The 15,321-nt window shown below is 42.3% G+C and overlaps 1 protein-coding gene across 1 annotated transcript in view; it reads left to right on the top strand.

Annotated features, from left to right (window-relative positions):
* The window catches only part of RYR2 (ryanodine receptor 2), a 1,771,220-nt gene that overhangs the window by 1,087,762 nt on the left and 668,137 nt on the right, over nucleotides 1-15,321 (top strand). Inside the window, 4 exon segments of the mRNA XM_029593907.1 lie at nucleotides 72-258; nucleotides 11,674-11,773; nucleotides 13,009-13,129; nucleotides 14,260-14,429. Coding sequence (XP_029449767.1) covers nucleotides 72-258; nucleotides 11,674-11,773; nucleotides 13,009-13,129; nucleotides 14,260-14,429 — 578 coding nt within the window.

A 15,321-nucleotide genomic window follows, 5' to 3' on the forward strand; every position in this document is an offset into this window, starting at 1 on the left:
TCAGTAGCACTACTGGAGATGAGGAATGGAACAGAATTATCCTAATATTCTTCTTTTACCTTATTTTCCAGGAGAGAGTGTGGAAGAGAATGCCAATGTTGTAGTGAGACTGCTCATTCGCCGTCCTGAATGCTTTGGTCCAGCTCTGAGAGGAGAAGGAGGCAACGGGCTTCTTGCAGCTATGGAGGAAGCTCTAAAAATTTCAGAAGATCCTAATAGAGATGGTCCATCACCAACTAATGGATCTAATAAAACCCTGTACGTTCCATTTACTTCCATTGCAGACAACTGAAAAGTGGTCGATGACTGTGGCTTGTGACAAGCAGTGGGATGCCATGCTAACTTCCCTGTGAAGTTTACTGTAGCTGTCTGCCATTTTTCATGAAATGACCTTACCAAGCCTTTCCTTTAAGAAGACAGTGAAAGACCTTTTAGTATTTACCATATCAAACATACAGTACATTGGTCACTCTCTTTATGACAAACCTTTCATTACAACAAAGGAAAACTCCCCTAATGCAATTCTTCCTTGGTATTTCTTATTAATATTTCATGCCACTAAAATTTATTTCCTTCCTAGCAAGTTTGTTTTCGTACAGTCTGTTTCTTTTAAGCAGAGGGCACTGTTGTTTTTATATGGTAGCATAATTTAAATGAATTATGATTATTTGTTTTGAAACATCCTATCATTCTAATTCATTATTAGATTAACTGGATTCCAACTTTTGTTTTTATAGCTTGTAGTGATAAAAGCTGCTTCAAGCTACAGTGCAACTTGTGTACTACAGCAAATATGAAGGGCATAAAGTATGTGGAGCCAAATAGAACTATTGTGATAGTGTTGTGAATCTGCTTATGGAAGGGCCCCGTGAGCGGCCTTACTCACCCTGATGCCAGCTCTGGTTCCTGTGTGGTCTTGACAGCGCCGGCTCCTGATTCCAGCGGATGCTACCTCTGCCTTCTTGTGCAACTGGAGCGCCGCTGTTCCTGATACCGGCAATGCTGCTTGTGAACCTTCCGGTGAGGAGATGCCGCCTTGGTCTTCAGCACAGCCTTGGAGCGCCACTTCTGTCTCCTGCGCCGCTACTCCCCCAGTTGTCAGCCTGTTGCTGCCATTGCCACCAAACAATGCTGCCACCTCCTTGCGGCGGAGGAGCACTGCCGATGCTGCTATGATCTTAGTGGCCTTAGGCCGCCAACTTCTTGTGTTCTCCTTAGGTGCACGTGCCATAGTCCCAGATTTAAAGGGCTCACAGTGGGAAATGCTGTGGTGCCTTCTGATGATGTCATCTCCTGGGTACCCTATAAATGGGTTCTTCAGTCTTTGCTCCAGGCCTTCTCAAGGATTTCCTGTGGCTACCAGTCCTTCAAGGTCTCCTGTTTTGTGTGGTTCCTGTTCCTGGTCTTCTGGTCCAAGTCTTTTTTCTGCATCTAAGTCTTCATTCTTGCGTCCAAGTCTTCAGTTCAAGTCTTCAGAGTCCTGTTCAAATCTTTGCCGCTTATTCAAGTTTTCTGAGTCATCTGAGTTCCTAGTTCGAGTTCCAAGTCTGAGTTCCTGAGTCAGTACAAGGATTATTTCTTGGAATAATTATAAAAGCAATATATACATATTAAGGTAATTTGAATTGAAAAATAAATATTTTCCAAATATTAGCCCACAATACTAGGGGAAGATTGTAGAAACAATGTGAGGAATCAATATTATTAAAGAAGAAAAAGATAAGGCTGATACCTAATTAAGCTCAGATAATACTTATTTACAGGGTCATTTATCAAATAGTGTAACGGTGTTTTTGCATGCGTTAAGCACCTTTAACGCATGCGTAAACGCCTTTAAAGCATGCGATAGCACCATAACATATGGTATGATGTAAATCAGAAAAAGAGGAGGAGTTAGGGGTAGGATTCACCATTTTGTGAAGCCCTATTGCACAGCTTTAACAACTTTTTCAGTAGCATTAAGCTGTGGAGCAGCAGCCTAGCTATCAAGGGAGAGAGAGGGAGAGAGAGAGAGAACCTAGCCATAATGCCCTCACATTTGATGACCTTCAGAGTGAGGAAACTCACTCAAAGATGAGATTTGTGCAATGTTCTCTCAACCTAGCTTGATGGACTCTCTACCTGGGTTACTTCAAGCTTTGTTGAGAGAATATTACACAAATCTCATCTTTGAGTTTCATCACTCCGAAGGTCATCAAATCTTCACAAGAGAGCACTGTTCTGTTTGTACGTCTCACTTTGAATATCAAAGTGGCCCCTAACCCCCTACACTAATATCTAAACCTCACCTCGAGTTACTAGGTAGGCATCCCATAGAGATATAAATATCTATCTAGTGTAGGAAATACCAAAATTCTGGCACTTATCTCAAAGTGCAAAAAGGTTATCATAATTTGCAGTAACTTAGCGCTTCACATAGATATTAGTTCAAATTGCCTATTACCATAAAACACACCCCTTTTTCTATCACATGTGATATTTAGTGCATTTTGATAAATCCAGGCCTTAGCCATCAATATGAGGGACGGATGACACAGAAGAAGAGACGCTCCATGGAGAAGAAGATTGCCTCTGAAGTATGAAATTGGTAAATTGCAAGAGGGCATAAAAATATATATTTGAGCCCTTGCAACTTAATCACACATTTGCCAGGGAAATTTAACCAGAACAATGCCCCAAGTCATAACACTTCTGGGCGCAACATAAGAAACCTTTTCCTTCTAAGTTGGGTGTTTTTTACGTCATCAGGAATTATGTTACCACAGAAATTCAAAAAAGAGGAAATCCTATTACGAAAGAAATATCTCATCACCAAGTCCCGAACTGAGTCCACCACAAAAGTAGCTATTAAAGTTGCAGCAATGGTCTCAGCAGTTCCTGAGTTTTCCAGAAAACCAGTTATATTCAAAACATCCAAGGAAGGTTGTAATTCTAAATCTTGAATTCTTCTTCACAGATAGTATATAATACAACTTAGACAAGGGTGGTAATTTATTTATTTATGTATTTAAAAGCTTTTATTAATTGCCTATCTTCCTCAGCGATTTACAACAGGAATTCAAACAATTTAAAAATAATTTTTTCAAAATTCTCAGGAATTTTCAATACCTCCAAAAAGTATCTTCTTAATATATGAGATAGTGAAACAGTTTTTTGCTTGGAAAAATTTATTAATCGAATATTCCTAGATCTCACCACATTTTCTAAAGATTCAATTTTATATTGAAGTGCCATATGGCCTTTTGATATATTCCTGACATTTTCTTTAAGTGAAGAAATCTGATACTTAAGTGAAGAAATCTGATACTTATGCAGATAATTTGTCCAGGTCATTTTTAGAAGTTTGTAGCGATTCAGTAAGAGACTGCTGTGAGATAACATAATGGCCATTTGCTGCTGTGTCAGGGGATCGCATGCCGGCAGGGTGCCAGTGCGCACAACATGCACCTGCCCCGAGGCAGGCGCAAAAGGTAAAATAAAGATTTGGGGGAGGGGGGGAGGGCTAGATTAGGGCTAGGGAACGGGTAGGTTAGGGGAAGGGAGGTTAGTGTAGGGAGCTCGGAAGTCCCCTCCCAGTCTGCTCCGAAATTGAAGCAGACTGGGAGGGAACTGAGAAAGACCGCGGGCATCGGTGCGCGCAGGATACACAAGGGTGCACCCCCTTGCGCACTGATCCCCGATTTTATAACATGAGTGCACCTGCACGCGCATGTTATAAAATCACGCGTTCATGTGTGTGCACCGGTTAGCACGCGCACATGGTCGCGCGCACACATCTTTGAAAATCTACCCCATAGGCTCTCACTTTCAGAAGCTCACACACACAGGCTCTCACATGCTGTCTCCCATTCTCCCTCACAGACACATGCACTTTTACATGCTCTCTCACATACAGCTTCATATTCCCACACAAAAATACAGGCTTTCACGTGTTCTATCTCACATGCAGGCTCCTGCTCCCACTTCCATATAAGAACATAAGAACATAAGAAAATGCCATACTGGGTCAGACCAAGGGTCCATCAAGCCCAGCATCCTGTTTCCAACAGTGGCCAATCCAGGCCATAAGAACCTGGCAAGTACCCAAAAACTAAGTCTATTCCATGTAACCATTGCTAATGGCAGTGGCTATTCTCTAAGTGAACCTAATAGCAGGTAATGGACTTCTCCTCCAAGAACTTATCCAATCCTTTTTTAAACACAGCTATACTACCTGCACGAACCACATTCTCTGGCAACAAATTCCAGAGTTTAATTGTGCGTTGAGTAAAAAAGAACTTTCTCCGATTAGTTTTAAATGTGCCCCATGCTAACTTCATGGAGTGTCCCCTAGTCCTTCTACTATCTGAAAGAGTAAATAACCGATTCACATCTACCCGTTCTAGACCTCTCATGATTTTAAACACCTCTATCATATCCCCCCTCAGTCGTCTCTTCTCCAAGCTGAAAAGTCCTAATCTCTTTAGTCTTTCCTCATAGGGGAGTTGTTCCATTCCCCTTATCATTTTGGTAGCCCTTCTCTGTACCTTCTCCATCGCAATTATATCTTTTTTGAGATGCGGCGACCAGAATTGTACACAGTATTCAAGGTGCGGTCTCACCATGGAGCGATACAGAGGCATTATGACATTTTCCGTTTTATTCATCATTCCTTTTCTAATAATTCCCAACATTCTGTTTGCTTTTTTGACTGCCGCAGCACACTGAACCGACGATTTCAATGTGTTATCCACTATGACACCTAGATCTCTTTCTTGGGTTGTAGCACCTAATATGGAACCCAACATCGTGTAATTATAGCATGGGTTATTTTCCCTATATGCATCACCTTGCACTTTTCCACATTAAATTTCATCTGCCATTTGGATGCCCAATTTTCCAGTCTCACAAGGTCTTCCTGCAATTTATCACAATCTGCTTGTGATTTAACTACTCTGCACAATTTTGTGTCATCTGCAAATTTGATTATCTCACTCGTCGTATTTCTTTCCAGATCATTTATAAATATATTGAACAGTAAGGGTCCCAATACAGATCCCTGAGGCACTCCACTGTCCACTCCCTTCCACTGAGAAAATTGCCCATTTAATCCTACTCTCTGTTTCCTGTCTTTTAGCCAGTTTGCAATCCACGAAAGGACATCGCCACCTATCCCATGACTTTTTACTTTTCCTAGAAGCCTCTCATGAGGAACTTTGTCAAACGCCTTCTGAAAATCCAAGTATACTATATCTAACCGGTTCACCTTTATCCACATGTTTATTAACTCCTTCAAAAAAGTGAAGCAGATTTGTGAGGCAAGACTTGCCCTGGGTAAAGCCATGCTGACTTTGTTCCATTAAACCATGTCTTTCTATATGTTCTGTGATTTTGATGTTTAGAACACTTTCCACTATTTTTCCTGGCACTGAAGTCAGGCTAACCGGTCTGTAGTTTCCCGGATCGCCCCTGGAGCCCTTTTTAAATATTGGGGTTACATTTGCTATCCTCCAGTCTTCAGGTACAATGGATGATTTTAATGATAAGTTACAAATTTTTACTAATAGGTCTGAAATTTCATTTTTAGTTCCTTCAGAACTCTGGGGTGTATACCATCCGGTCCAGGTGATTTACTACTCTTCAGTTTGTCAATCAGGCCTACCACATCTTCTAGGTTCACCGTGATTTGATTCAGTCCATCTGAATCATTACCCATGAAAACCTTCTCCATTACGGGTACCTCCCCAACATCCTCTTCAGTAAACACCGAAGCAAAGAAATCATTTAATCTTTCCGCGATGGCCTTATCTTCTCTAAGTGCCCCTTTAACCCCTCGATCATCTAAAGGTCCAACTGACTCCCTCACAGGCTTTCTGCTTCGGATATATTTAAAAAAGTTTTTACTGTGAGTTTTTGCCTCTACAGCCAACTTTTTTTCAAATTCTCTCTTAGCCTGTCTTATCAATGTCTTACATTTAACTTGCCAATGTTTATGCTTTATCCTATTTTCTTCTGTTGGATCCTTCTTCCAATTTTTGAATGAAGATCTTTTGGCTAAAATAGCTTCTTTCACCTCCCCTTTTAACCATGCCGGTAATCGTTTTGCCTTCTTTCCACCTTTCTTAATGTGTGGAATACATCTGGACTGTGCTTCTAGAATGGTATTTTTTAACAATGACCACGCCTCTTGGACATTTTTTACTTTTGTAGCTGCTCCTTTCAGTTTTTTTCTAACAATTTTTCTCATTTTATCAAAGTTTCCCTTTTGAAAGTTTAGCACGAGAGCTTTGGATTTGCACACTGTTCCTTTTCCAGTCATTAAATCAAATCTGATCATATTATGATCACTATTGCCAAGCGGCCCCACCACCGTTACCTCTCTCACCAAGTCCTGTGCTCCACTGAGAATTAGATCTAAAATTGCTCCCTCTCTCGTCGGTTCCTGAACCATTTGCTCCATAAAGCTATCATTTATTCCATCCAGGAACGTTATCTCTCTAGCGTGACCCGATGATACATTTACCCAGTCTATATTGGGGTAATTGAAGTCTCCCATTATTACTGCACTACCAATTTGGTTGGCTTCCCTAATTTCTCTTAGCATTTCACTGTCCATCTCACCATCTTGACCAGGTGGACGGTAGTATACCCCTATCACTGTAGTCTTCCCTGATACACAAGGGATTTCTACCCATAAAGATTCAATTTTGTATTTAGTCTCATGCAGGATGTTTATCCTGTTGGACTCTATGCCATCCCGGACATAAAGCGCCACACCTCCTCCCGACTGCTCCTCTCTGTCATTGCGATATAATTTGTACCCCGGTATAGCACTGTCCCATTGGTTATCCTCTTTCCACCATGTCTCTGAGATGCCAATTAAGTCTATGTCATCATTTACTGCTATACATTCTAATTCTCCCATCTTACTTCTTAGACTTCTGGCATTAGCATACAAACATTTCAAAGTTTGTTTTTTGATTGTATTTTATTCTGCTTTTTAATTGATAGGGATAAGTTAGAATTTTTAGCTCAGGTGAGTTTTTAGTTACAGGCATTTGGACTACTTTTCTAATTATTGGAACCTCACTGTCGGGATGCCCTAATTCTAGTGCATCATTAGTATCCTTTAAAGATACATCTCTCCGAACCATGCGCTGCTGAGCGACTGTCGGCTTTCCCCTTTGTTCTAGTTTAAAAGCTGCTCTATCTCCTTTTTAAGGGTTAGCGCCAGCAGTCTGGTTCCATCCTGGTTAAGGTGGAGCCCATCCCTTCGGAAGAGACTCCCCCTTCCCCAAAAGGTTCCCCAGTTCCTAACAAAACTGAATCCCTCTTCCTTGCACCATCGTCTCATCCACGCATTGAGACTCCGGAGCTCTGCCTGCCTCTGGTGACCTGCGCGTGGAACAGGGAGCATTTCAGAGAATGCTACCCTGGAGGTTCTGGATTTAATCTTTCTACCTAAGAGCCTAAATTTGGCTTCCAGAACCTCCCTCCCACATTTTCCTATGTCGTTGGTGCCCACGTGTACCACGACAGCCGGCTCCTCCCCAGCACTGTCTAAAATCCTATCTAGGTGACGCGTGAGGTCCGCCACCTTCGCACCAGGTAGGCATGTTACCAGGCGATCCTCACGCCCACCAGCCACCCAGCTATCTACATTCCTAATAATCGAATCACCAACTATGACGGCCGACCTAACCCTTCCCTCCTGGGCAGTAGGCCTTGGGGAGATATCCTCAGTGCGAAAGGACAATGCATCACCTAGAGAGCAGGTCCTTGCTACAGGATCCTTTCCTGCTACATCTGGTTGGTGCTCTCCCATTATGAGACCTTCTTCCTCCAAGGCAGCACCAGGGCTGCCAGTCTGAAGTTGGGACTGGACTACTATGTCCCTGAAGGTCTCATCTATATACCTCTCTGTCTCCCTCAGCTCCTCCAGGTCTGCCACTCTAGCCTCCAGAGATCGGACTCGTTCTCTGAGAGCCAGGAGCTCTTTGCATCGCGTGCACATGTACAACTTCTCACCGGTGGGTAAAAAATCATACATGTGACACTCGATGCAAAAGACTGGGAAGCCCCCCTCTTGCTGCTGGACTGCTGCCTTCATCTCAATTTTGATCAGTTCCTAGTTAAGTTTTAGGTTGCTATGGGATTAGGAATGTGTCTAAGTTCCTTTAAATGTATTAGTGAATTCACTATATGTCTGGTAGTGGCCTACTGGGGTCTGATCGAATTCTCAATAAAGTTTTTGTTGATGGGGTTTTTTTTTTTTTTTTGGGTTTTTTTTGTGCAAGTGGCACCTGCCTATAAATTAAGGGATGAGCTTGGGGTGGGTGGGCGAGGGGTGGGAGGGTTGGGAATTACAAACAGTCTAACTTTAGTTAGTCAGCCTGAGTGACTCACAGCTCCCTTGATTAACAAATGTTGTTCCCTATTCAAACCTAATCACACTACCTCAACACCTTTCCAAGGTGAGTAACTGAGCTGAAATATTCAACTTTTTTACTTTGGTATATACTGCTCCTAGCTTATTTCTAGCTTCTGGCTACTTTTTTGTTGGGTTTTTTTTTTTTTTTTTTGTGGTTTTTTTTGTTTTTCAATACAATGCACTCAGTTATTTATTAAATAAAACACTTAGCTCTTTAAAAGTCTGGAGGACACTTTAATAGTCAGGCAGACTTTTTTAAAAAATAAACACACTACCTACTGCTACCTTATTGACTGACTATTTAAAAATGCAAACAGTCTAACTTGTTTTATTTACTGACTGACTATTAAAGGCACAAACACACAAACACACTAAATAATATTCCCAAATAGTTAACTTTGCCCCAATACTTTTAAAAAAGTCAATGTCAATGTCCCAAGCAAAAACTTACTGATTCCTTTCAGCCACCAGCAAGGTGATCCTCTCCTCTCAGTGTTCTCACTCCGATATGGAGGCTCCCACTTTCACATGCTCTTTCTCATACATGCACGCCAGGAAGGATCCCATTCACATCTCCCCACCCAAATAGGCTTCCATTCTCCTCCCCCCCCCAGGCAGGTTCCCATTCACACTCCCTAGCTCCTCAGGCAGGCTTCCATTCATGCCCCCTCACCAGTCCCAGACAAACTACCATTCAGACACACACACACCCAGGCAGTCTACCATTCACATAATCACGCACACACACACACAAGCCAGGTAGGCTAATATTCACATACACCCCCCCTCCCCCAGGAAGGCTACCACACACATACCCCCACCACCCCAGGCAAGCTACCATTTACACTCACACACACACACACCCCCCCCTCCAGTCAGGCTACCATTCACACACCGTGAGGCAGGCTACCATCTACATACACACTCACAACCAGGCAGAGTCTCATTCACCCCCCCCCCCCTTCCCGGCAGGCTATCGTTCACATACACACACTCACAGACAAACACAAAACACAGGCAAAAGGGGAAGGCCTGTTCTGTTGCTGCTGCTCCTCACATGCCAGCAAGTGGCATCATTCAAAACTCATGGGGCTAACTCATCCTCTATGCTGATCTCACGATACACAAGATCAGCATAGAGCACTAACTGACTGCAAGTGTTTTGAATGCTGAATGACTGGCACATGTGAAGGAGCAGGAGAATGGATGCCTTCTTGTAAGGGATTTCTTTTTCTTCGAATGCCAGCCTCACGGTCCACTGGCGACTTCGCGGTCCTCCTCCTCCTATTCTCAGCCGCTAGTGGGATGGGTATACGGCAGCCTTGTGAGCCTCCTCCTATTATCGGCCACCAGTAGGATGGGTCTACTGGTGGCCTCACATGCCTACTCCACAGCTGCCGGGCCTCCTCCTCTTCTCAGCGGCCGTTGGAATGGGTCCACTGACAGCCTCACAAGCTTCCTCCTCTACTCTGACGCTGGTGAGATAGGGTACACCAGTGGCCTTGTGGAGCTGCTCCACTTTTTGACTGCCAGGCTTCTTCCTCATCTCAGCAGCCGGTGGGATGGGTTACCGGCAGCCTCATGGGCATTGTCCTATTCTTGGCCGCTGGTGGGATGGGTCCATCAGCAGCTTTATGGGCCTGCTCCACTTCTCAGCCACCGGGCCTCTTCCTATTCTTGGTGGCCAGTGGGATGATTCCATCAGTGGCTTCACAGGCATCCTCCTATTATCGGCTGCTGGTGGGATGGGTCTACTGGCAGCCTCACAGGCCTGCTCCACTTCTCAGCCCCCAGGCCTTCTCCTCGGCTGCCGGTGGGATGGGTCTTCCAGCAGCCTCGTGGGCCTGCTCCACTTCTCGGCTGCCCATCGTCTTCCTTTTCTCAACTGGCTTCTTTGTTGCGGCCCTGTGACAGGGCTTCTTCTTGGACCACCAGACAACACTGATTGGGTGGGCCTGAGCCAAGTGGGTGGGTCACAGCCCACTCAGGTCCACCCATGGCTACACCACTGGTTCCAAGTCCTGAGCCCTTGTCTTGCTCCTTTGAGCCTTGTTCCTGTTTCAAGCCATGTCCAAATCTTCAATGTTACTTCCAAGTCTCCAGCATCTTGTCCACTTCTCCAGAGTCATCTTTGAGTCCTCTGACTTCATCTGTCCTCATGCTCAAACCACTTCCAAGTGGCTGTCTGAAAGGGCTTTTGGTGTGGCTGGATGGCTACCCTAGATACCAGCATGGATCCTGAAGCATGTTGAACATACAATTATTCCTGTTCCAAGTCAAGAGTGGTCTCCTAATTCCTGTTCCAAGTCTTCAAGTGTTCCTGTTCCAAGTCAAGAGAGTTTCCCGTTTCAGCCAGCTCGTGCCTGGGTTTGCTTGCCCGCCAGCGGCATGGACCATGGTCAGTCCCGGGGTTATGTCTGTCGCGTTGCAGCAAAGGGGCTCATGCTCTTGAGCGCCCATCCATGCGCACAACAGAATATATTGTGTAAAGTAAGAATAATGTAGTTGCCTAGATTTTAATTTGTAATTAACTTGTCTAAGGGGTAATGTTCTGAGAGAACTAGTTTGTACTTGACTTTTCAGTTCCATTTGGTTTTTAGACTCTTATACAGACATTAAGACATTTTATCCCTGTCTTTCCTCCTCCTTGTGATACTTTACAATATTTGTTTTCAGTGACAATCTGAAGGAGACTAGAAGAGGGAAAAATCTCACTACCAAAAAATTAGCTTGTTGCTCTGCTAACTTTACTTATATGGCAAGGCCAAAGCTACCCTGTATTTTATTATTTCTCATGTGTAAAAATAATAGCCACAGGTCCAGAAACAGAATATAATCTGTGAGAATGATTCTTACTATATTTACTCAATTACTTGCTAGCTATATGTTTTGGCAAACACAACTAGAATTATCATAATGAACTTATGTTGTAATTTCCAGCAAATAGTGATCAGCTGTATGGGAGACATGACCCACGTATATAGTATTAATTGCTCTGCATCTGCTTTACTGATCGGTGTCCCTGTTTACTTGACAGATACCTATTGCAAAGGGCTTTCTTCAAGATGGACTTTTTTCGCATAAGTACAAAATGTGGAAAAAGTCATCTTTGCAATACAGCCTGATGATGATGATAAGCAAAACCAATACTAGAGAAGGAATCGGCCAGGGATACATTTCTAGCTATTCAATCAATGCTGAGTGTTTGACATTTGATATACTATTTTTTTCCCTCTTTTTTTATTTTGGCTGTTCCAAAAAAGAGAGCTAGAAGAAGATGACACTATCCATATGGGAAATGCCATCATGACATTTTATGCTGCTTTAATTGACCTCTTAGGACGTTGTGCCCCTGAAATGCATGTAAGTTTGGTTCCTCGTGCATAAAAATTTCACAGCATGATGCTATCTTTTTAATATTGTACTCCAATCCCAGTTATCTGAATTTAGAAACTACATGATGCAGTAACTAGTCATCCATCCGTAAAATTTGCTGTGCATTATTACACATAGTACAATATGCAAGAAAAAATAATTTGGTAAAAACTAAACACTAAGCACAAGCAGTCCATTCATTTATTTTAGCTATATATTATAAAAATGACTAATAGCATCAGGAAATTAACATTCATTTCAACAAGTTGATTAACATCAGCTAAACTACCAAAATCCAGGTTTAAGGGACAATATTCTGTACTGTGTGTTAGGTCAAAAGATTTCATTGAAAAATGCACTGGAAACTTCAACTAATATGATAAATAGAAAAACATGCATAACAAGTTATGGGGGTCATTTATCAAAGTGCTATATGGCGTTTTCGCATGCGTTAAGGCATTTTTGCATGCGAAAGCACCATAACACTTGGTGCGATGCAAATGAGAAAAAGGGGAGGATATTGGGGCGGGAATTTGAGGCCACCTAGTAACTCGAGGTGAGGTTTAGGTATTAGTGTAGGGGTTAGGGGCCACTTTGACATTCAAATTGAGACATATGAACAGAACAGTGGTCTCTTGTGAAGATTTTATGACCTTCGGAGTGAGGAAACTCACCCAAAGATGAGATTTGTGCAGTGTTCTCTCAACCTAGCTTGATCTTACCCAGGTAGAGAGTCCATCAAGCTAGGTTGAGAGAACATTGCACAAATCTCATCTTTGGGTGAGTTTCCTCACTCTGAAGGTCATCAAATCTTCACAAGAGAGCACTGTTCTATTCATACATCTCACTTTGAATGAACAAAGTGGCCCCTAACCCTTACACTAATACCTAAACCTCACCTCGAGTTACTAGGTAGGCCTCTCATAGAGATATAAATACCTATCTAGTGTGAGTGCATTATTGGGAATACAGTAATTCTGGCACTTATCACAAAGTGCAAAAAAGTTATCACACTTTGTGCTAAGATAACACTTTGCATAGGTATTAGAGCAAATTGCGATAAACTGCCTATTACCATAAAACAGACCCCTTTTCCTATCGCATGCGATGTTTAGTGCATTTTGATAAATCCAGGCCTGTATTTGATAATTGTCCAGCGCTGATTATATAAACAAACTAGCCTGTATGTTTGCAATTGTTTTTGCATTTCTTTTATCTTTTAGCTCATTTATGCTGGAAAAGGTGAAGCCATCAGGATAAGGTCCATCCTGCGCTCATTGATTCCCTTGGAAGACTTGGTTGGAGTGATCAGCCTTCCTTTTCAGATGCCAACAATAGCTAAAGGTAAACTAATGATCAGAAGATGAACAACATTATCAGCTGACGCCAGCTGTTTTTACAGAAAGTAGAAAGGGACCCAGTCCAGAGTGGGTGGATAGCATTTCCATACAAGGATCTTTCATGGGAACTTTCTATGGCTATAGGAATTCTAGTAAAAGGTCGGACAGATGGTTTACTGGACCTCAGGTGGCAGGGATAACACAAAGTGCACCTTCCTCAGGGAGGAACTGTATCTAAAACCATTTCAAGAAGACAAATCGCACTGTATTTATTTACAGTGTTCACCACCGCATTCATCTACACCAGGGGCGAGCAACACCAGTCCTCAAATGAATACCTAGAAGATTGAGTTGCATGCACTCTGCCTCAATTGTATGCAAATTGATTTCATGCATCTTCACTAGTTATCCTGAAAATCCAGCTATTTAAGGGCCCTTGATGTCCAAAGTTTCCTGCCCCTAATCTACGCAGTGCTTACAATGCTTTCACATGGCAACATGGTAACTAGTTTACATTATTCACATTCAGATTCCCCTACAATACATGAAAAAGTATTTTCTTTCTTACTGGCAAACTGCTTCAAGACACTGTTTCGACCGTTGCTCCTCACTACACTGGTGTTTAGCAAGGGTTTTCGGAGACCACTGAGCAGTTGGTTTCTGCTCTTGGTCAATCTTTTTTTACCCTAAAGGGATTCTTTTCTGACATCTGGACCCTTTCTAGATATATTCCATTTGAGCGTGTACAGAATTTCAATTCTCTTTTACTAACAGACTTGTGTCACCCATTATCGGTCCCTGAGTTTCTTTATTTAGAGGTTGTGCCTCTCCCTCTGGGCACTTGCAGCATTGCCAGGAAGCCAGTTAGTACTGGTAATATCAATGCCAATTTCTCCTCCCTGTGACCTGCAGATTTCCTCAAGACCAAATTTTCACTCTCTCTAAGAGCAAATATCCTGGATCTTTCTCACTAACTGCCAAGAGTGGTTTTCTTTAAAAATACTTGCAATATTCTCTCTTATATTCTCAACGAGGAAAAAGAGACTTTTCAACTAATTGACTGGAAAATATCATGATCACCCAACATGTGCATCAATCTTTGCCATTGTTGCTGCTTTTGTTTCTTTTTCATAGAGGGTAGTGTGGTGGAACCGGACATGTCGGCGGGGTTTTGCCCAGATCACAAAGCAGCCATGGTTCTCTTCCTGGATAGAGTCTATGGAATTGAGGATCAGGATTTCCTCCTCCATCTTCTTGAGGTTGGCTTTCTGCCCGATCTTCGTGCTGCTGCTTCCTTAGACACGGTAAGGATTTAGCATCTTTTTAAATTATTGCTCCCATAATGTTTTTAAAGTACTATAATCTGTAATATTTAATAGAAGTTTCAATATATTTTAATACCAGGTATTCTAACAAACAATGTAGTTTAAAATCATTAAATAAAGAATCCAGTTCACTGACCCTGCAGTCATATTTTTCAGGTTAAGCAAACATGATAGAGTTTTGAAACAGCCACTCTCCTGATGAATCAGGTTTTGGTGTCTTTATGTAAAATATATTATTTAATATATTATGTCATGTTTTATGTTATTCAGCCATCTTTTCCTGTGTTGACTCCAGAGCAGCCAAACCCTAAGCTTAATAGGATTGTAATTATAAAAGTTTTTGAGGACATTTTTCAAAGACATCCAGACTAAGGACTTACACAGCTAGACTGGCCCAAGTGAAGACTGCCGCCTCAGTGATATTAGGTGGATATATTTTCCCTTGGCAAAAAAGTGACTGACAGATAGTGGGGATTGGTCGAGGGAGGGAATCAACATGGGTAGATTTATTTTATTTTGCCATCCTTTTTCTATGGGTAGCTGGACAGGGACAAAATAAATCAAATCTGTGATGTATTTTGTATCTGCGGACCTTGTAACCAGCTTTGAGAATTGACTATAAGGTCCGCAGATACAAATGTAGCCATGGACCTTGCACCTCCCCAGGCTACTTAAAATTGCCCTCTTTTTAACTGGTGAGTAAGGAAGTGTTGTGTCTATTGGAGTTTACTTTTTGTTATGTCTTTGGATGTGAGTGACTGTCCAGGGGAAAAAAATAGTATAAAATGCAATGTTAAAACAGCTACAGTATGTGTGTTGAGACAGTGGGCAATATACAGGCGATATGGGTAATCTAGAAGCAACACAGTCG

The sequence above is a fragment of the Rhinatrema bivittatum genome, chromosome 3 (genome assembly GCF_901001135.1).
Source record: "Rhinatrema bivittatum chromosome 3, aRhiBiv1.1, whole genome shotgun sequence".
Lineage (NCBI taxonomy): Eukaryota > Metazoa > Chordata > Amphibia > Gymnophiona > Rhinatrematidae > Rhinatrema > Rhinatrema bivittatum.